Below are 22,080 nucleotides of genomic sequence, written 5' to 3' on the forward strand. Positions count from 1 at the left end.
TTTTCATCGTACGTGTATTTTATCATGTTGAATTTTCTTTTCAGTCAGTATAATATTGATGTTTCTCTTACATGTTCTAGCATTTTAAGATATTTTGAGACTCATCTGCTTTTTTCAAAATGAATTGATCAACATTAGTTACAGTGTTATTTATACATTTAGGCCTACATGTATGATGATAGTAAAACGAAACCTGGAGTCTACAGGATTGGATAGGATTGATCCACTGGAACGCCAGGTATGGAAAAACAAACTTCGACCTCGACAGGACAGCCAGGGGTCACCCTTGCAAAAGGATTAATTTGGTCTGGATAATCAAAACGGATGACGGATGATGATGGTGGTGACCAGTGGCGGATTTAAGGGGGGGGGGGGGAGGGGGGGGGAAGCCGGCGCGCGCCCCCTAAAATTTTCAAATTTAAGGTAAATCGTGGTATCTTGTTTAGAAAAATGTGATAAACGATAAAAGAAGCAATGATTTCTAACACTCCCGGAGAAATAGATGACAAAATCTTTTGATTTCTTGAATTACTTTATTGGGAGAACCTAAGTTTTTCACAAAACCCTTAACATTTTACTAATTTCACCTTATTAGAAATGATAGAAAATAGTACAAATGACTTAAATAGGAGACATATTTCAAGTCCTATAAAATCTGTAAAATCCAGGAGCTTTCAGACCCCCAGACCCCCTGCCACATAAAGTGGCGCGCCCCCGTAACCGCAATTCCTGGATCCGCCACTGGTGACTCAATAAAAATTGTATAGGGCAAGGTGTGAAAACCATGAAATAAAAAAGGAAAAGACTGGTGAATGTGATAAAATATGGTCGCTATGAGTTAATTATTTACCTAATAAACCGTTTGTTTTTCCCAAATGGAACGAATAATGTACATGCATTAATGTGTATTCCGGGATTATGTTTTCCTTCCGGAAGTGGAGAGAAGAAAAACCGAAAACAAAAACAAGGGCAGCCATGTTAACGAAGTCAAAGTCGATCATCTGACAGAAAAATTATGTAAAAATAGTAGAAATGAAAACAAACCCTGCATTGTAGGATCTCTGCTTTTTAATACAGGTAAATATCTCCATGTAATGTGGACAGAATTGTGATGACAAATTAGAGGCTAGGTGAGGAGAGTCCAATATCATATTCATGATTCTCAGCCAAAATAAACACTAAAACAGATAAAAGAAAGTAGATCATGTTAGTTTAAATACAACTGTAGTTAATTTCGAAATAAGTGTACTAATCCCCAGAAGATGTGGATTTTATTAAAGCACTTTCATATGTTTTATAATCTGTTTTAAAAAAAAATGGATATGTTTCTGTCATACTAGAAGAGAATGAATATTTCGTCGCAATTTTGACACACCTAAAACAACGTTTATTTTGCTGTTGATTTCTGACAGGGTAAAGTGATCATGAGTCGGATAGCTTTGATATTGTTTTTAACAAAATTCTGACATACATTAAATTCATCTTCCACTGTGATTGACTTGATAAATAAAGCAATGATTACAAATTTATATAATGAATTTAACTTTGAAAATGCAGAATGCCTACTTCTTTTGAAAACATTTCATTCTGTTTTGAAAGTTCAAATGTAATGAATCAATTTGATCTCGAGTCAGACAGTAAAATTTCGCTATTGATAACAGGGATTTTTTAGGGTCTGTAAGGGGAAATAAAATAATTGTGTCTACAAGATTGAAAAGTTAGTTTCGCAGACTTTGTATATTCAAATTGTCTAATTTCGCACTTGCAACATCTATTTGTTTGTTTTGAATGTTTGGTACTCCATCCCAAATCAGAAAAGTGCTTGAATTTACTCATTTCAATACACTGATTCAGACATTTAGTTGATTTCACAACTACAAAAACCATGCACATAAGGAGGTTAAAGTTCTGAATTAAACGTTTACACATTACCAATCTTTCTGACCGATTATATGCAAAAAATCACCAGACTTTAGTAATATGTACTGGTTCTGCCACTGGGACTGGTCGATTTTAAAAACTCTGAATTTATATAATTAATAGAATACAATACACGATAAAGTTGATTCATATTGCGATTGAAAACATCTGTAACCCCCACGCCCCTTATATATTGTGTTCTCTATTATGTTGTTATTTTCAGAATGTTATTTAAGTTTTAAATCATTTCGAATTTTCAAATTTATCGTATAATTTTAATTTCTTTGGACAGTATTAACTGCTTAGATATTTTGTTGTTGTTTATGAGGCATTACGTTTTGCTTTCAGCATTAAATCAAATAATTTACGCGATTTAACAGTTTAAATGGATAATACATTTGTTTTACATAAAATGATCTTAAAACAGATATCTATGATATTTAATATGTATTGTGATACACTGTCTAAATGGCAATGTATCAACTTTTACTCACTATGTGTTGTTTTTTTTTGGAGAAGTGATGCTTTACTTGAATATATAGTGAAAAATAATGGATTATATTCTGATATTACATCAAAAAATCAATATTTTTTACACTTATCATCTGAAGGGTTGTTATAGGCTTTTGCTAGCACCCAAGATGCAGGGATTTTTAAACTCTGATTTCAAGGATCAGGGCCATTCATATTGGGGAAAAACAGTGATATTTGGTCGAATGTGGGAAAATATTTATAATTCTAGAAAAAGTTTAAAAAGCAAACCTAATTGATTTTATCTACTGCAATATCCTGTTTTTTGTGGTAAAGAAAATTGGAAATATTCCAGCAAAGCCATGATCCAGGCTTGGCCGGAGTAAGATTTTATCAATAAAGGAAACTAGCATTCATCTCCAATGTAAGTGGTGAATGAATCATCAGAACTTAAATCAGCAACATTTTGATTATTTTTGTCTTCTTTTCCCTTTTCTGAAATTGAAGAAAAACCCTTAGAGTTTTCGTTAGAAGAATTGTCACTGTCATGGCCATTTGGACCCTGTCTCTTGTTGATTTTCCATCTGTGCACTCCTCAGGGAACACAGGTTTCTCACTTAAAGATCCATCTTTAGTTTTGAAACATAAAGATATAGGCGTATTTGTTTTTACTATCCTTTAATCTAACTTTGCCAAGATGATAGTATTTTTAGTTAAAATCGTGCAACATTCAGTGTCTCATTCAGGGAAAGAATTATGGATTATGGAATGCACATCCCTAGCTTAAATGCAATAAAGTTGTTCTTAACAAAACTCAAACAAAAAATTTCTGATTAGCGATTTTTAATTATACTTGGGAATTTTTCAGCTTTGGGAATGGGAACGAATTTTGGCCTTCTATAAAACCCTTTTAAAAAAACACCTTGAGATGTGTATGGTGGCACATTGTATTTAGCTGTGTTCGTCAGCTGACATTTTATTCTGCCTGTTAAATTCACCTACGTGCTGAATCTCTGACGAGAATGTGAATGGGGCTATCCAGGTTATGACCTAAATTGGTACTGTCCACAAGTTGGGCATTGATTTTGTCAATTTGATTACACGTCATGAGCAGAAAACTGACATTTTGGGAATAAATAATGAATGATGTAAATTGACATCTTTCGCATTCACAAAAAATGTTAGCGCTGTGAATTTTTCCTTTGAAATATGTTGGAATTGCTGGATAGAGATAAAAAAAAACCTTTTCGTTAAAGGGATAAACGTATGATATTGATGCATGTTAAAGAGAGCTTTATCTAATTCTAGTGTTTAAAATAGTCAACAGAGAAAATCTAATGCTAGTGTTTAAAATAGTCAACAGAGAAAATCTGTTACTAGTGTTTAAAATAGTCAACAGAGAAAATCTGTTACTAGTGTTTAAAACAGTCAACAGAGAAAATCTGTTACTAATGTTTAAAATAGTCAACAGAGAAAATCTGATACTAGTGTTTAAAATAATCAACAGAGAAAATCTAATACTAGTGTTTAAAATAGTTAACAGAGAAAATGTAATACTAGTGTTTAAAATAGTTAACAGAGAAAATCTGATACTAGACGTGTTTAAAATAGTTAACAGAGAAAATCTGATACCAGTGTTTAAAATAGTTAACAGAGAAAATCTGATACTAGTGTTTAAAATAGTTAACAGAGAAAATCTGATACTAGTGTTTAAAATAGTTAACAGAGAAAATCTGATACCAGTGTTTCAGGAAAAAAAAATTGAACGTCTTATGAAGAAAATACACAATTGTGAGATTGAAGATAGGTATTCTAGTGAACTTGATGATTTATGTATTTTCTGTTACAGGATGCCCACAGACTGTCCCATCCCACGGCGTGTGACCGGGCTGTATGTATTTGCTGTGATTAACCTCATCTGTCTATTTCATGCCTCCTCTGTGTCCTGTGATATAGAAGTGGTAAGTCTGTGTCCTGGGTTTTTTATGAATTCGAATAATTCCGTGAATATTCATGAAGTTCTGGTTATTCAGCTAATTTTCATGAATTTCTAGTTATTCATCAAATATTCATGGAATTCTAGTAAAATCGGACAGTATTTTGATTCAGAAATCTTTTCCTGTATTGATATACTTTGGTTATGGTCCATATTTGTTTACAGGTAGTAGTGTCCACAGATGTAATAAGATTTTTGTAAGCACTTTAGTCACTACACTTTATGAATTGCTGTTTATTTTTTAGAGAAGAACTTCGACCAATGACACAGTGAATTCCTTTCAGGAGGAACCAGCGAGTTTCGGACCAAACATTCCAGAAAATGGAATTTACGTAAGAATGATCATATATTTTACTCATATTTACATTGCTTAAAAAAATTATTACAATTTTGCACATTGCACTAATTTTTTGCAATTGTATCAATAGGATATTTACAATATAAGCCTTCAAATGCGTCATTGAAATAAAAAAATAGATTGGACAAATTAAAAAATAGTTCACACTCCGTTATTCTTAAAAATCCCCATGTTTTTTGTTCTGTGTTTGTCATGAAATTAAATGTTAGGTGGCTGGGAGAGCTATTTCATGACCTTGGCATCAGTGTCACTCTTAAGGGAAAAACTTTAGCCTGGGCTTTATCGTTTGAACCAAGGGGGATAGGGCTTTGATATTTCACGAAATGATTCTTCGTGACCAGGTCTTGTATTTGGTTCTGAGTCTTTTGACCTTGACTTACTTTTCAAAAACTTTAACCTTGGATATATCTTTTGATCCAAGGGGGCATTGGGTAAGCAGGGTTATGCTTTCCGTTAGCTGTGTTGTCTTCTAACAATATGTGTTTTGTTTCATCTAATAGTTTTATGTAGGTATTCAAGAAATAAATGAATACTGAATTCCCCCGAGTTGATTTTATAGGGCTAGGTGTTGGCTGTTGAGCCGGATAAACAATGAGAGTTAAATTTATATACTGAATTTCCCATGTTGAAATTGTTGTAGGGCTATGTGTTGGATGTTGAGCCGGATAATCAGTGAGGGGTACATTTATATACTGAATTTCCCATGTTGAATTTGTTGTAGGGCTATGTGTTGGCTGTTGAGTCGGATAATCAGTGATGGGTACTTTTATATACTGAATTTCCCATGTTGAATTTGTTGTAGGGCTATGTGTTGGCTATTGAGCTGGATAATCAGTGAGGGGTACATTTATATACTGAATTTCCCATGTTGAATTTGTTGTAGGGCTATGTGTTGGCTGTTGAGCCAGATAATCAGTGAGGGGTACATTTGTATACTGAATTTCCCATGTTGAATTTGTTGTAGGGCTATGTGTTGGCTGTTGAGCTGGATAATCAGTGAAGGGTACTTTTATATACTGAATTTCCCATGTTGAATTTGTTGTAGGGCTATGTGTTGGCTGTTGAGCCAGATAGAGGGACTAAGAAGTGCACCCAGTACTACCCCAATACTCCAAAGTTGAATATTTCTGAACAGATGACTTGGATAGCATTAATGCAAAGAAATGGATGCAAGTTCGATGAAATGGTAAGCACCAGCCATAGTATTTGAAATGTTTAGGCTATTACATGCTTGCATTCTTCATTGAGTATTTTTATGACTGAAATGTGGTTCACCTATATATTAATATTGCTGTAGGTTCATTATGCTCAGAAACTAGGCTATGGGGCGGTGATTGTGTACAATAGTGACGGAGATGATCAGCTTTTACCTATGGGAGGAGATAAAGGTATGTTGCTTTCACTTATTTTCAGATTTCTTGTAAAGCTAAGAACTATTTGGGTCCTAACTAGCAAACTTTTGTAAGGTTCACCCAAATGAGTGCTACTTTTACTTTTCATATTGTTCAATTAAAAGCTGATTTTAATGTTTAGGACAGAATATCCTAATGAAATAAATATTGTGCACACATCACCAATATCAAAATTCTTCTTTCTGAGGATATTTTTATTTTGCTGTAGAAATAACATCTCTCAAATTAATTGATTTCTTAGAGAAATTGATTCGATTATCATGAATATGCAGAATTCATTACATAACACATATAGCATCATAAGTTAACATGTATAGTACTCAGTCCCTAACACGAGCATAGAGGAAAATTCTTGTATGAAAATTTCCCCCAAGAACCACAAGGTCACAATTTGTCAGAGTGAGAAAAGCAAGTATCCTCATATATATTATATAAGTGATTATTTTAGGAAGTTGTGAAATTAACCTTTTTTTTTCTTCCAAAAAATGGGGCATTTATATTTTAGTGAGACGATGTGCTAGCGAATCTCTGATTCCGAAGTTGTAAAAAATGCAACATACAACATAAAAAATATTAATCATTCAAGTTTAGAGTGGTTGTTGGTATGACAGAAAAATATCTCTGTTTTCCCAATGTATGAATTGTGAGTGTACTCCAATATCGGTGACCTCTATAACTTGATAATTTTAAAATTAGATCCTCGTTAAAAATTCTGCATAGGTATACAGTAATATAAGTGAGTTAATTCCATGCTTTGGTCATGGTGAGGCCGCAATTAGGGTTCTTTGAAAATCTTCTCAAGAACCACAAGGGTACACAGTATGTCAAATTATTATGCAAGCAGTAATTTAGTATGCGCCATGACCTCCAGAACCATGGTAGATCCACGATAGGGGATTGAATCTTTACTTTGAAATGTATAGAAAAATTACTCCATGACCCCCAGAACCAGGGCAGATTCACGATAGTGGATTTAATCTGTACTTTGAAATACAGTTGACCTTTGGCATCTCGAACACCGACATCTTGAATACCATGGATATGTCTTTAGTGATTTGGAAGTCCCAACCATTTATTGTTTAAGTATTTTGTCCTCGTTATCTTGAATCCTCAGATATCATGAAGTTTTTTATAGATTCCATCGAGTTCGATTCTCCATAGGGCCATGATAGGGATTTTATGTTTTTCTTAGGGAAAATGCAACCGTTCAGGTGAGAGGTGTGGCCCATGGGCCTCTTGTTGATTTCAATCAGAGTTCTCTGAAGTACTTTTAAATATATTTAAGATGGATAAGAATTGGATGAATTAACATGGAGGAGGGTACCATATATCAATCAATTGAACTGGCATCTGAAATATTTTGGATTATTCTTGAATCACAGTGCTTTATTTTTGGCAAATTTTAATTATGAAGTGTAGAATTTCTATGAATAGAAATTTTGGGACTTTCATCTTGAGTGTATTTCCCCCTCTGTCAATAAATGCGAACATTTCCAGCTTGCTTCTATTACCTATGACACGTTACAGTTTTAATGTTTATTACCATACACACGGTATCTACAGTTGTGTCGTTTATTACCTGACACACGGTATCTACAGTTGTGACGATTATTACCTGACAAACGGTATCTACAGTTGTGACGTTTATTACCTGACACACGGTATCTACAGTTGTGACGTTTATTACCTGACACACGGTATCTACAGTTGTGACGTTTATTACCATACACACGGTATCTACAGTTGTGACGTTTATTACCTGACACACGGTATCTACAGTTGTGACGTTTATTACCTGACACAAGGTATCTACAGTTGTGACGTTTATTACCTGACACAAGGTATCTACAGTTGTGACGTTTATTACCTGACACAAGGTATCTACAGTTGTGGTGTTTATTACCATACACACGGTATCTACAATTGTGGTGTTTATTACCATACACACGGTATCTACAATTGTGACGTTTATTTCCTGACACACGGTATCTACAGTTGTGGTTTACTGTCCTTGATATTTGATTCTGATTATCCTGCATTGTTATTGTAGAGTCAGGGAAGGTGGCCATTCCCTCGGTGTTTGTGGGATATACTGCGGGAAGTATCATGAAAAACAACTTTCAATATGACGTTAATAAAACGTAAGTCCAATCATCAGACTGTTCAATATGATGTCAATAAACGTAAGTCTAGTCATCAGACTGTTCAATATGATGTTAATAAAACGTAAGTCAAGTCATCAGACTGTTCAATATGATGTTAATAAAACATAAGTCTAGTCGTCAGACTGTTCAATATGACATCAATAACACGTAAGTCTAGTCATCAGACTGTTCAATATGATGTTAATAAATGTAAGTCTAGTCATCAGACTGTTCAATATGATGTTAATAAAACGTAAGTCAAGTCATCAGACTGTTCAATAGGAGGGCAATAAAACGTAAGTCAAGTCATCAGACTGTTCAATATGAGGGCAATAAAACGTAAGTCAAGTCATCAGACTGTTCAATATGAGGGCAATAAAATGTAAGTCAAGTCATCAGACTGTTCAATATGAGGACAATAAAACGTAAGTCAAGTCATTGAACTGTGACCCTAAAGTTGATTTAAAAAGATGTGAATTTCATCAGCCACTGCATCATTGATACTAGATATATTAAAGAGATAATGCTTTAAAGTGAATATTTCTACTTTCACAGGTTTTATATCAAAATAGAAAAAGATGAATTGTTTGACAAACCATATCTCATCTGGCCGTTTGCGGTTGTCGTGGGAACATGTTTTGTTTTAATGCTTCTATTTATGGTGAGTTTGTGATTGGACCTGTTTCTATGGTGAATTGTTATTACACAAAAAGTGAGCTGTGTGGTTCACTTCATTAACAGAGATTTATACAGTTGTATGTTTTTGTGATTTAATTAAGTATTAATTAAGGATTCAGTTTCTATTTCAATCAAATTATAAATCAATTTTTAAATCTAGATTTGTTACTATGTTGTTTTACATTTATGTCACATTTGAACAGTTTGTTAAGAATAGACAAAATCAGATAGAATATACAGGGACCTGATAGAATATACAGGGAACCAGATAGAATATACAGGGACCAGATAAAATATACAGGGAACCAGATAGAATGTACAGGGAACCAGATAGAATATACAGGGGAAGGGAACCAGATAGAATATACAGGGAACCAGATAGAATGTACAGGGGAAGGGAACCAGATAGAATATACAGGGGACCAGATAGAATATACAGGGGACCAGATAGAATATACAGGGAACCAGATATACAGGGGACCAGATAGAATATACAGGGGACCAGTTAGAATATACAGGGAACCAGTTGCTGTAAAATTGTCTGAACATAAAAAAAACCCAACGAAAGTGTGGACTTAAAAATAGCAAAATCACAAGTACCTGAGAAAAGGTCAACGATTATCTCAATCATTCAAAATAATTTTAAAAAAGTCAACGATTATCTCAATCATTCAAAATAATTTTCCCGTGTGTTTGCAAGCTCATTATTAGACTTAGGATAAAAATATATGTCAACCCATACAATTATTTTATCTGTCTCATGTCATGATATACCTTGAAGTGGTTTTTTTTTGGTATCATTGAAAGGATTTTTTGCTGTTTTAAATGTGTTTTAAAAGTTGTTACAATTCAAATTTATTTTATAGCTCTTTAAGTGGATTAGGGATTGTCAAAGGAAACGGAAATCTCGACTTTCATCAAAACATCTGAAAAAGATTCCAGTCAAAAAGTTTAAGAAAGGTATGAACAGAAGAAATTCTTTTGACTCTTTGTCTATTGCAAGTATTTTTTATTTTCACTGAACTTGTGCATGAGGGTTGGAAATTTGACAAATTGTAAATTTTGCAGATCTGTGCATTCTTTTATGTAATTTTGAATTCTGTGTAAAAACTACAGATGCATAGACCCATATAACCACATGTACAGTTGAGTTTAGGGATAACAAATTTACCGTCACAGGGGTGATAAAAAAGTTCACAAACTAGTAGAGTAGCTTACATAATACAAACTAGTAGAGTGACTTACATAATACAAACTAGTAGAGTGACTTACATAATACAAACTAGTAGAATAACTTACATAATACAAACTTGTAGAATAACTTACATAATACAAACTAGTAGAGTAACTTACATAATACAAACTAGTAGAGTAACTTACATAATACAAACTAGTAGAATAGCTTACATAATACAAACTAGTAGAATAGCTTACATAATACAAATCGAAGTGGGTTTCTGAGTTTTCAAAGTAGGCCCCTCCAGCTTTGATGCACTTCTGTCATCGATCTGCTCATGCCAGAAACATGTGATCCAAGCCATCACGTGACATGTGATCCAAGCCATCACGTGACATGTGATCCAAGCCATCACGTGACATGTGATCCAAGCCATCACGTGACATGTGATTCAAGCCATCACGTGACATGTGATTCAAGCCATCACGTGACATGTGATTCAAGCCATCACGTAACATTCTCTGTAGCGCACTGTTCACAGCAGTACCAAGATCTTCCCCGGTCTCATGCCAGATCTTGGCTTTAAGGGGGGTATATTAGGATTTCTGTACTCAGTGCTTCCATGGTGTCCACCACAACCCGACTCTTATGGCTAGGTGCATTGTCCTGGTGCAGAATGAATCCAGTTTGGATCTTATCTGGGTGTTTTCTCTTTACGGCTCTCATCTGATTTGATAACACACACATAGTAGTCTCCAGTAACTGACGTTTTCTGGGAGCCTTGTGATTAAGAATAATTCTGTTGATGTCGCAGAGAACAATGAGCACAACCTTCCCCACAGACTCCGTAACACAGACTTATAAACACAGCCTTATAAACACAGACTCCATAACACAGACTTATAAACAGAGACTCCGTAACACAGACTTATAAACACAGACTCCGTAACACAGACTTATAAACACAGACTTCGTAACACAGCCTTATAAACACAGACTCCGTAACACAGACTTATAAACACAGACTCTGTAACACAGACTCCGTAACACAGACTTATAAACACAGACTCCGTAACACAGACTTATAAACACAGACTTCGTAACACAGCCTTATAAACACAGACTCCGTAACACAGACTTATAAACACAGACTTATAAACACAGACTCCATAACACAGACTCTGTAACACAGCCTTATAAACACAGACTTATAAACACAGACTCCGTAACACAGACTTATAAACACAGACTCCGTAACACAGACTTATAAACACAGACTCCGTAACACAGACTTATAAACACAGACTCCGTAACACAGACTTATCAACACAGACTCCGTAACACAGCCTTATAAACACAGACTCCGTAACACAGACTTATCAACACAGACTTATCAACACAGACTCCGTAACACAGACTTATCAACACAGACTCCGTAACACAGCCTTATAAACACAGACTCCGTAACACAGACTTATCAACACAGACTCCGTAACACAGACTTATCAACACAGACTCCGTAACACAGACTTATAAACCCAGACTCCGTAACACAGACTTATCAACACAGACTCTGTAACAGACTTATCAACACAGACTCCGTAACACAGACTTATAAACCCAGACTTATAAACACAGACTCCGTAACACAGACTTATCAACACAGACTTATAAACACAGACTCCGTAACACAGACTCTGTAACACAGCCTTATAAACACAGACTTATAAACACAGACCCCGTAACACAGACTTATAAACACAGACTTCGTAACACAGCCTTATAAACACAGACTTAGTAACACAGACTTATAAACACAGCATTATAAACACAGACTTTGTAACACAGACTTATAAACAACAGACTCCGTAACACAGACTTATCAACACAGACTCCGTAACACAGACTTATAAACACAGACTCCGTAACACAGACTTATAAACACAGACTTATAAACACAGACTCCGTAACACAGACTTATCAACACAGACTCCGTAACACAGCCTTATAAACACAGACTCCGTAACACAGACTTATAAACACAGACTCCGTAACACAGACTTATCAACACAGACTCCGTAACACAGACTTATAAACCCAGACTCCGAAACACAGATTCCATAACACAGACTTATAAACACAGACTCCATAACACAGACTTATTAACACAGACTTATAAACACAGACTTATAAACACAAACTCCGTAACACAGACTTATAAACACAGACTTATAAACACAGACTCCGTAACAAAGACTTATAAACACAGACTTATAAACACAGACTCCGTAACACAGACTTATAAAACACAGACTTATTAACACAGACTTATAAACACAGACTTATAAACACAGACTCCGTAACACAGACTTATAAAACACAGACTCCGTAACACAGACTTATTAACACAGACTTATAAACACAGACTTATAAAACACCGACTCCGTAACACAGACTTATCAACACAGACTTATAAACACAGACTTATAAAACACCGACTTATAAACACGTGCTTTCAGTGAATACTTTCTACTTGACCTTCGTCTTTACTTTCTGGTTCATGGAAATGTACCCATGTTTTGTCACAACTTATGATTTTATTCATGAACAGAATTTTCTTGTTTTGTGTATCTTTTGATGTAAGACTGGCAAATATTTACCTACATGCTCAATTGCTCCTGCAGAAGGAGACGGGGAACCCACCTTGCACATCATTTCTTACAGTGTTTTGTTACTTGTAGGAGATAGTTACGAGACCTGCGCTATTTGTTTAGATGATTACGAAAATGGTGATAAATTAAGAGTGCTTCCCTGTGCTCACGGTAAGTTGATAAAGTTATTTCATGCAGTATTACTGAAGGAATTTCGGATGTAGGTGTAATTAAGAAATAAATATCGCGTTTTCGTGCATGTTGCATGACAACCTCCTCGGTCTCAAAATGTTGTTTTGAATATAAAAGCCAAGGCTTTTTTTCCCAAACAACATTTCAAGACCGAGGAAGTTATCCTGCATCGCACACGAAAACAAAATATTTATTTCTATTCCATTTCTCCATTACGACTCTGAAACATACAGCCGATCATTTACCTACACACCTTCGATTTTGGTCACCATGACGTCGTGTCAGTTTCTGAAACGGAATATGCCTGCATGTTTTAGTTAACGAAATAGATGAGATGATAGGGGTATAATAAATAAATAGATGAGATGATGGGGGTATAATAAATCTTATTTTGAAAAATATTTCAAGAATTTAGTTAGATGTTGACAGATTTTATCAACACAGAAAACTACACATACGTGGAAAAGGGTTAACTTATCTGTGCATTGCCATGTTTATAAGTGTATCAATCTCGGAATGCAGACAATTGATTTATATTAAATGACAAATGTTCTGCAGTCATTTATAAATTTGATTTGCAACATTTATTGATCAATTTCTATGATTTTGAAATTGAATCATCAGTTATCAACTTTATTGTTGTATACGAAGTGCAAGCAAGATGCACTTCAATTTTCTCATAATCAGTTATTACATATGAAGGTATATCACAAAATAATGATCACGGCATTCCTTTGATCTTTGCAATAACCATGGTAGAATTAAGGATATACCTATCTTACTTTTCAGCCTACCACTGTAAGTGCATTGATCCCTGGTTAACTAAGAGAAAGAAGACTTGCCCTGTGTGTAAGAGAAAAGTGATCCCTGGCGCTAATCCCGACTCGGATTCGGAATCGGAGGAGGAGGAGGAGGAGGGATCAAGCAACAGTGAACGAACACCACTGCTGGGTGGAAATAACAACACACGGCGATCGACATTCGACAATTCAGGTAGTGCTGATTATCTCTGTAAAGCATGACACACTAGTCGAATTTTATATTTTCAGAATTGCGTAATTTTGCGAGAAACATCACTCACCAAAAAATATTTCTCGCTTTTATTTTTGCTCGCGTCGCGAAGTGACACGACCAGCTCGCTTCAATGATTACACATATGAGTCCTGTGATTTGCTCTTCATCAGCTGAAAAAAGATGAGTATTACCCATAATGCTTCTGGAAAAATGTCGCCGTCACTGCGGTGTACTTCATTGACAATCCTGTAATTAAAATAATTTGATTGTTTATAAATACCAGGAACATTTTTAAATTCTAGACAAGTTTCTCATAGCTTCAAACGGTTTGTTTTTGCTTGGTTTGAGAGAAGAAGAAGAAAAAATTGCAGCTAATATGACGTCACAATGTAACTGTTTACATCCACTGTGTTATATTTCCCGCGTTAAATGAAGAAGCGGGTAAAATGTTTATAAATCATGTTGCAAGATGGTAATGGGCTTCGCTCGTCTCAATGGTCACACTTTACAACATATTATTGCTAAAATACATACAAAAACACTTGATCAACAAAGCACTTGCGAATTTATTTTCTTCTTTTCATCCATGAGTCATTTTGCGATAATTACTCGCATAAAATAAGGAATCGACAGTAATTAGCCGAGTTGCGTAGCAAATCTCGGCTTTTAAATTGGCGAAGGATGGTCGGGCAGGCGGCATCCACAATTAGCTTGTCTGGTCTCTAACTTTCATACTTTTTGGTGCATCTGTGTGAGACTTACATAACATGATCACATCCAAAAGAGGAAGGTTCCTATTTATTTTGAGGTCAAAAGGTCAAGGTCACTAAATGCCATAGATTTAGCTTGTTCGGTCTCTAACTTTCATACTACTAGAGGCATCTTTGTGCAACTTACATAACATAATCACATTCAAAAGAGGAAGGTTCCTATTTATTTTGAGGTGAATTGTCAAGGTCACTTTGTCACTAAATGCCATAAATTTGAGTTTTTCCGGCCTCTAACTTTCGTACTGCTTGGTGCGTCTTTGTCAGACTTCCATATTTTGATCACATCCAAAAGAGGAAGGTTCCTATTTATTTTGAGGTCAAAAGGTCAAAGTCTCTTTTTTACTATATACACTAGATTTGAGCTTGCCTTTCAACTTTTATGTATGTACTTGCTGGTGTGTGTTTATCAGACTCCAAATCCTGATGACATTCAAGATTCATGTTTTTTTTTTAAATCCAAAGGTCAAGGTTATTATCACACTAAACACCTATTGCGGCCATTCAAAGCTTCATACTTAAAAACTATATTAAATACATGCATGTTTTTACTTCATGAATGCAAGCATGCATAATTTTCCAAACTGCAACTCGGCCATACGCATCTTTGATGCATTTTAGCGATTTTTTTTCATTATTTGTTGCATGTATTGAGACATTGGAGTTATGTGTTGTGGGTAATGTTCCATTCATGCTTTCTTGGTAATATCTGGGTAATGTCCTATTCATGCTTTCTGAGTAATATTCCAATAGTGTATTCTGGGTAATGTTCTGGATAATGTTCCAGTTTGAAGAATAATTCACAGGAAAGAATCAAGTAATTTGAATGTTAGTACCAAAAGTGAAATTCAAAGGAATATGTATAACAGAACCCAGATGTTACTTTATGAGATCAAGGATTTTGAGAAATATCAGAATTTGAAATTGGGAGTCAATTTGCTTTGTTTAATAGGGAAAAAATTGGGACCTATACCAAACTAAGAAATCTTGAGAAGTTTGAGCAATCAAAAGTCACCTGTACATATTTGAATTGTCTTTTGTAGGATTGCCTGAGGTCGTGAGAACAGAAGTTCAACGCGTACAAATCAGAAGGCAGTCACACTCCAGTGATTCAGATTCCTCGGAGGATGAAGTTGACATTGTAGAAGCAGACATCACCATGGAAACCTCAGAAGAAGAGGATGATTCAACGCCTGATGAGGCAAGAGCGGGTCCCTCTGGCATTAGCAATGCAGCTTTCACAGAAGTGGACACAGCTTCCCACACAGGAGTGGATCAAGCTTCTGTAAGCCAAGTGGAGGTGGATGTGACAGGCAGACAGACAGTGGAAGACAAAGCATCCAATCATATTGTGTAGGGATGTCATGTGATGCAGGAGCGGAAAGGTGGGGGGAGGCAAAAACTCCTCAAACCCCTTGTTAATGGCCTGTGACTTGTGTATAGGCATTTGTTGAACTCTGAATCTCTGATATAAGAGATGATCACTTTGCATGTAGTTATACCGAGTTATTTCTTGAATATGATATGGATATTGTTCATGCTCAGTAAACAAGCTACACATTCTTTCAACATTTTCCACAGCTGGGAGTTGCTGGGCATTAACTTTGATATTGTCATATATAACAGTCCTGTTTGTTTTATGTAGAGTTTCACTGAAAGCTTATGGATATATGTTATATACAGGTAACTCTCGAATTATCGCCACTCAATTCATCGCCATTTTCGTTATAATACCGCATTTTTCTAGGAACATTTTCCCTGTTACTTAAAACTCTCGTTAAAACGCCAAATTCGCTATCGCCATTTGCCACAGTGTTTTCATTACAAAATTCCATTTCAACGTGTTAATTATCTCGATAAACCGCCATGGGTGTACATGGTCAGTGAAGCAGTAAATTGGTCATTATCGATCTCCGGCGTACACCTGGACAGAAGGATCCCAGTAATTGCTGTATTGAATAAATAACTCGAGATGAACTGTAATAAAGTTGTTTATACATCATAGAAACACATTTCAATTTAGCTATGGCTTCGCCACGAAAGAGGCGACATCTTAGCAGCAAAGGATGCAATTCTTGTCAACCCTGAGTCCCTGATCCAATCTCTAAAGGCTCGCCTGCCAGGAAACGGCACTGCAGTGCACTCAATACTGACTTAGAAAAGGCGTTGTTTATGTGGTTTACGCAAGTCAGGACAAAAAAAACCCAACATTCCTGTTACCGGGGATATGATAATTGAAAAGGGAAAACAGTATGGTGCAGAGCTAGGAATATCCAATTTCAAATATTCTGAAGGGTGGCTAACTCGTTTCAAACAACGTCATGGAATTTCTTCCAGAATTATAAGCGGTGAAAGTGCCGGAATTGATGTGAGTTTGATAACTGATGGCCGGAAAGAGGCAATAGAAGTAATGAAAAATTATGATTTGAAAGATATTTATAACATAGACGAGACAGTATTGTTTACCAAATGTTACCCGATCGCTCACTTACATAAGTATTGTAAATAGAGGAAAGATAACTCTTACATATACAAGAACGGTAACTATATTTCTTCAAGATGGCAGTAATTCAATTCATCGCCAAATTCGTTATAATGCCATAATTTCATAAGAACAAAAGGTGGCGGTTTATCGAGAGTTGACTGTAGTTATAATATGTGTACCCATTCACAAATTCCAAAGTGTTTCCCCAAGGTGGGGCGTCCCTATATGGCAGTACTGGTGTTCGTGTGTGTGTGTGTGGGGGGGAGGGTATGCTTAATTGATAGTACAAGTGATTATAATTAGCGATTATAATGGACATCACTAGGTTTGGTGTACTACATTTAGCTTACGTGTATGTGATTGTTGTAGTGTCGTGTATTCTCCAGTGTTAGAGAGGCGGATGAATATACATGTTTCTTTTTTGTGTGAGGTGAAGAATTTCATAAATGGCAGCCATTTAGGAAATGATATGTGCTTTTTGTGTTTGAATTTCACGTCATTTGTTTATAACTTGTATGTTGGTTGATGCACAGAATCAACAAAGAAAAAAGCACTGTGTAGAAAATGTTAAACAACCGGCTTATTGATATGAAAATATTATTTAACGAGGCATGTGGAGTGCTTCAGCTTGGCACACGTAAATCAAATTAACACCCAAGTGTATTGAAGTACTCAGCATTCCTTGGGCATTGTGTTATATACCGAGACAGAATTAGACCAGCTCTCTTTGCTGAGTATTGTTTTTAAAACAGGAAAAAGTTGCTCAAGATTTTAATAGTTTTTGTTTTGGGTTTTTTATTACCTCACCAGGTCTTCAGACTTAAGCAAGCTTTTCTGAGCAAAATTTGTTTGTTGTTTTCACTCTTTTTGATTTCTTCGCAAGAATCACTTGACCAATTTCATTGACACTTGGCACAAAGTAGCCTTTGGTAAAAAGAGTTAAGGTTTGTGAAATGAAGAGCCATGCTCTTCCCAAAGAGAGATAATCGTGAAATGGGATGGGATATTTATGGTAATTCTTTAAAAGAACCACTTAACCAAAAAAACTTTAAATTTTACATAAAAGCCTCCTGATAAAGAATAGATTCAAGTTTGTCACGCTTTGATATTGGGGTCAGGATGGGGCAGCAATTGGGATTTAAAGTTTTATATTGGAATATATTTGAAAAATCTCTTTGATAACCATCAGGGTACGATTTACTATATTAATGTGCAAGCATTCCCATGTAATGTAGTTTCAGGAATTTTTTTAAATTATGACCCATGTGGCCTGGGCAGGGGCTCCAAGTTCAAACTTGAAATACAGATATTTCATCTACTCAAGAACCATTAGAGTAAAATGTGTCATATCAATATGAAAACATCTTGTAGTGTCGATTCAAGTTTAACGGTGGGGCGAGGTTAAGGGCACGAATAGTTTTTTAAAATAAGTTTTCTCATTTTTTCAAAAACAAGATACAATCTAAGAATTTATTATTTAAGCATTTACATGTACAGTGTATATTCAGTATCAAGTTTGTCCAAATCCTGTGTCCACGGCTATGCAATGTGTTTACTGGTATACATAGGAATATTTAATGTTTTATGTAGGAATATTTAGTATTTTCCTTAAAATTCTAAGAGGAGGTTTACAATAGGGGTTAAAGAATCTACATGTATATTCTTAGTGTCCCCAAGTTATGTTCTGTGGCTCATGGACCTCATGTTCAATTTGAAAAGTTTCTAACATACTACATATTAAGGGCTGAGGATATTTGCTTCAGTAGGGCTGAGATATGATACTACATATTAAGGGCTGGGGATATTTGCTTCAGTAGGGCTGAGATATGACACTACATATTAAGGGCTGGGGATATTTGCTTCAGTAGGGGTGAGATATGACACTACATATTAAGGGCTGGGGATATTTGCTTCAGTAGGGCTGAGATATGATACTACATATTAAGGGCTGGGGATATTTGCTTCAGTAGGGCTGAGATATGACACTACATATTAAGGGCTGGGGATATTTGCTTCAGTAGGGGTGAGATATGACACTACATATTAAGGGCTGGGGATATTTGCTTCAGTAGGGCCGAGATATGACACTACATATTAAGGGCTGGGGATATTTGCTTCAGTAGGGGTGAGATATGACACTACATATTAAGGGCTGGGGATATTTGCTTCAGTAGGGCCGAGATATGACACTACATATTAAGGGCTGGGGATATTTGCTTCAGTAGGGCTGAGATATGACACTACATATTAAGGGCTGGGGATATTTGCTTCAGTAGGGGTGAGATATGATACTACATATTAAGAGCTGGGGATATTTGCTTCAGTAGGGCTGAGATATGACACTACATATTAAGGGCTGGGGATATTTGCTTCAGTAGGGCTGAGATATGATACTACATATTAAGGGCTGGGGATATTTGCTTCAGTAGGGCTGAGATATGATACTACATATTAAGGGCTGGGGATATTTGCTTCAGTAGAGCGAGATACGACACACATGAACTTCTGTTATTGTCATGTGATTCCTATGTAACAGTTAAAGGTTTACTCGTTCGTGTTCGTAGTGTTCATGTTCATATAAAGTGTGCAGTTTGTTTTCAATGTGATTGGTAACACTAGCTCTGGCTTCATGAACATAAACTGAGATTAAAAGAGCGAGTTTCCTCCAATCCGTTAGATGTTACGTGTGCAAGTCAATAACGTGCATGTTATGATTACATTTGAATAGGATAAAGTGTTGATGTAATTAATACAAGCAAAGGGTATATATACAAAATCTCGTTCTTGATTTAAGTCCATCGTCAGGTTATGAGCATTCAGCCTGGTTTGTATGTAAAATGTGTGTTTACGATTGTATACATCCATTAGATATTAGAATATTAAAAGGTTGCATCATCTTTGGTAATTTTCAGAATAATTTATAATGCATTTGTACTTTATTACAATAAACAGATAAAATTATGATATTTTCATACATCTACTGTGATAGTTAACTGTGCAATTTCACTTGCATGCAATGATGTTTGCCTTTGTGAATGTAGTCAAACATGGATATTATTGTTTCATTTGAATGTTTATTCATGTTGAATGATTTGTTAGTTAAAAATAATTATTTCAAATGATGTGTGTATAATCCAATGTCAAGGACATTTCATTTCATTGTTTTCAATCTGACACTGTAACCCACGGCTTGTCTTAAATGTACAATGGATATTTACTCCCGAGTCGATCATTTTTATTATGTATTTGCTTTTGTTGTATGATACGGGAGTTTTGCATTCCTTATAAGAACACTTCCTTTATCACGCCCCCCTGTATCACCACGCTTTTGTTTACTCTTTATCATATCTTTCTAGAACATTCGTAGTTTTTTTTTTGGATAGGAAGCAAACAACCTTTTGGAAACAAAGGAGAAATGAAAGTCAGGAAGAGAGTTAGAATTGGGAGAAAGAATGTTGGAATATAATATTTGAATTGTGGTTCGTATTTTCAATTATTTAATAAAAGGAACAATCCATGTATCTGTCGCGCCCTGTATCAACCATCCACCAATATCGGCCCCAAGACTCTCAAGTTGAAATTAAGAGTCTCGGATTGATGCAGGACGCGATACAGATTTTGCCAATAACTATTATTGTCCATGTACAAAATTTCCAGTTATGTTATTGTTTGCTTTGTCACATGAGGTTTTTATGGCATGTTTTATTTGTAGTGTGAAAGGCAACTTTTACTTTAACCGGATTTAATACGTGTCAGAATTTTTTTTTTTATCATTCCTTATGTAGTGATACGCTAGAATACAGAGTTTATACGTTTAAATATTTACTTGTACTTGAGTGGACTGCGATATACTAAAATACCAGATTTTATGTGTAAATATCTGCTTAGACTTGAGTTGATTTTGATATAATACTGAAATACTAGATTTTATGTGTAAATATCTGCATAGACTTGAGTTGATTTCGATACATGTACTGCTGAGGAGCAGGACATCTTCCAAGAAATTAATTACTAAAAGAATAATTAACAATCTGTAAATGAAAACCCTAGTCAGCATCATCAATGAATACTCTGGAATGTACCTGGTTAAAGTCATTAAAAATTCTCGTGGACCACGAGCCTAGCTGTATGACTGTTGTTTTTTTTTTTTTTACACTAACCAGCTGCCTATTTACGATGTTCATGGGTAGAAAAGGGTGCCTAGCTAGTCAATCTGTTGATGAAGATTTCGTTCAACGTCTAATCAACTTGTCTGTGAAATCTGTTGATGAAGATTTCGTTCAACGTCTAATCAACTTGTCTGTGAAATCTGTTGATGAAGAATTCGTTCAACGTCTAATCAACTTGTCTGTGAAATCTGTTGAGGATTTTGTTCAACTCTAATCAACTAGTCTGTGAAATCTGCAAGTTCTTGTGCAACTACTAATTACAAGGATTCCATATCTGAAATTTATTGAAGATATGCATATCTTATTTGGATAGAGATGACAGGTTTTTCATATCTGGAATTTGGATCATTTCTGTCGTCTTGCATTAGCAAGGGTCCTTTGTATTTATTGTACAGTATCTGGTGTGCATTACGATTTGTGCAATTATTTCTTCTCAAATTTTTGTCAGCCATGTCCGAGTGGATCCTTTAATTACAGTAGATTTCTGATGTGTGGGCATGTGGTTAATTGTCTGATGTGGTATTTCGGGTGAGCATCTTTCAATTTTTTTAATGGGGAAAATTTGCAAAATATGACAATTATTATCAAGGACTTCTTTAGTCAAAATCAAGCACAAAGCTGTGCAGGATGGTCCATACAAAATTCA

The 22,080-nt window shown here is 35.4% G+C and overlaps 1 protein-coding gene across 2 annotated transcripts; it reads left to right on the forward strand.

The window, feature by feature from the left end:
• Positions 1-843: 843 nt before the first annotated feature.
• Positions 844-21,394, forward strand: LOC125658322 (E3 ubiquitin-protein ligase RNF13-like). 2 transcript variants are annotated; one of them, XM_056150400.1, is made up of 11 exons: positions 844-1,077; positions 4,241-4,352; positions 4,633-4,719; positions 5,791-5,931; positions 6,043-6,133; positions 8,208-8,298; positions 8,857-8,962; positions 9,846-9,939; positions 12,898-12,978; positions 13,789-13,992; positions 15,824-21,394. In XM_056150400.1, exons 2-11 carry the CDS (start codon positions 4,242-4,244, stop codon positions 16,135-16,137), a joined length of 1,320 nt encoding a protein of 439 aa, XP_056006375.1. In that variant the 5' UTR covers positions 844-1,077; position 4,241; the 3' UTR covers positions 16,138-21,394. The 2 variants fall into 2 exon arrangements, with proteins under 2 accessions (XP_056006375.1, XP_056006376.1); XM_056150401.1 differs by having other exon boundaries at positions 927-1,077; positions 14,123-21,394.
• The last annotated feature ends 686 nt before the right edge of the window (positions 21,395-22,080 follow it).

This window comes from Ostrea edulis, chromosome 9 (assembly GCF_947568905.1).
Source record: "Ostrea edulis chromosome 9, xbOstEdul1.1, whole genome shotgun sequence".
Classification (NCBI taxonomy): Eukaryota; Metazoa; Mollusca; class Bivalvia; order Ostreida; family Ostreidae; genus Ostrea; species Ostrea edulis.

Bases quoted from the DNA above. Each gene is read 5' to 3' on its own strand.
- LOC125658322 (XM_056150400.1), top strand. From the start codon at position 4,242: ATGCCCACAGACTGTCCCATCCCACGGCGTGTGACCGGGCTGTATGTA. The intron at 4,720-5,790 runs GTAAGAATGATC...AATTTGTTGTAG, and splicing joins TTCCAGAAAATGGAATTTAC to GGCTATGTGTTGGCTGTTGA. The intron at 8,299-8,856 runs GTAAGTCCAATC...CTACTTTCACAG, and splicing joins CAATATGACGTTAATAAAAC to GTTTTATATCAAAATAGAAA.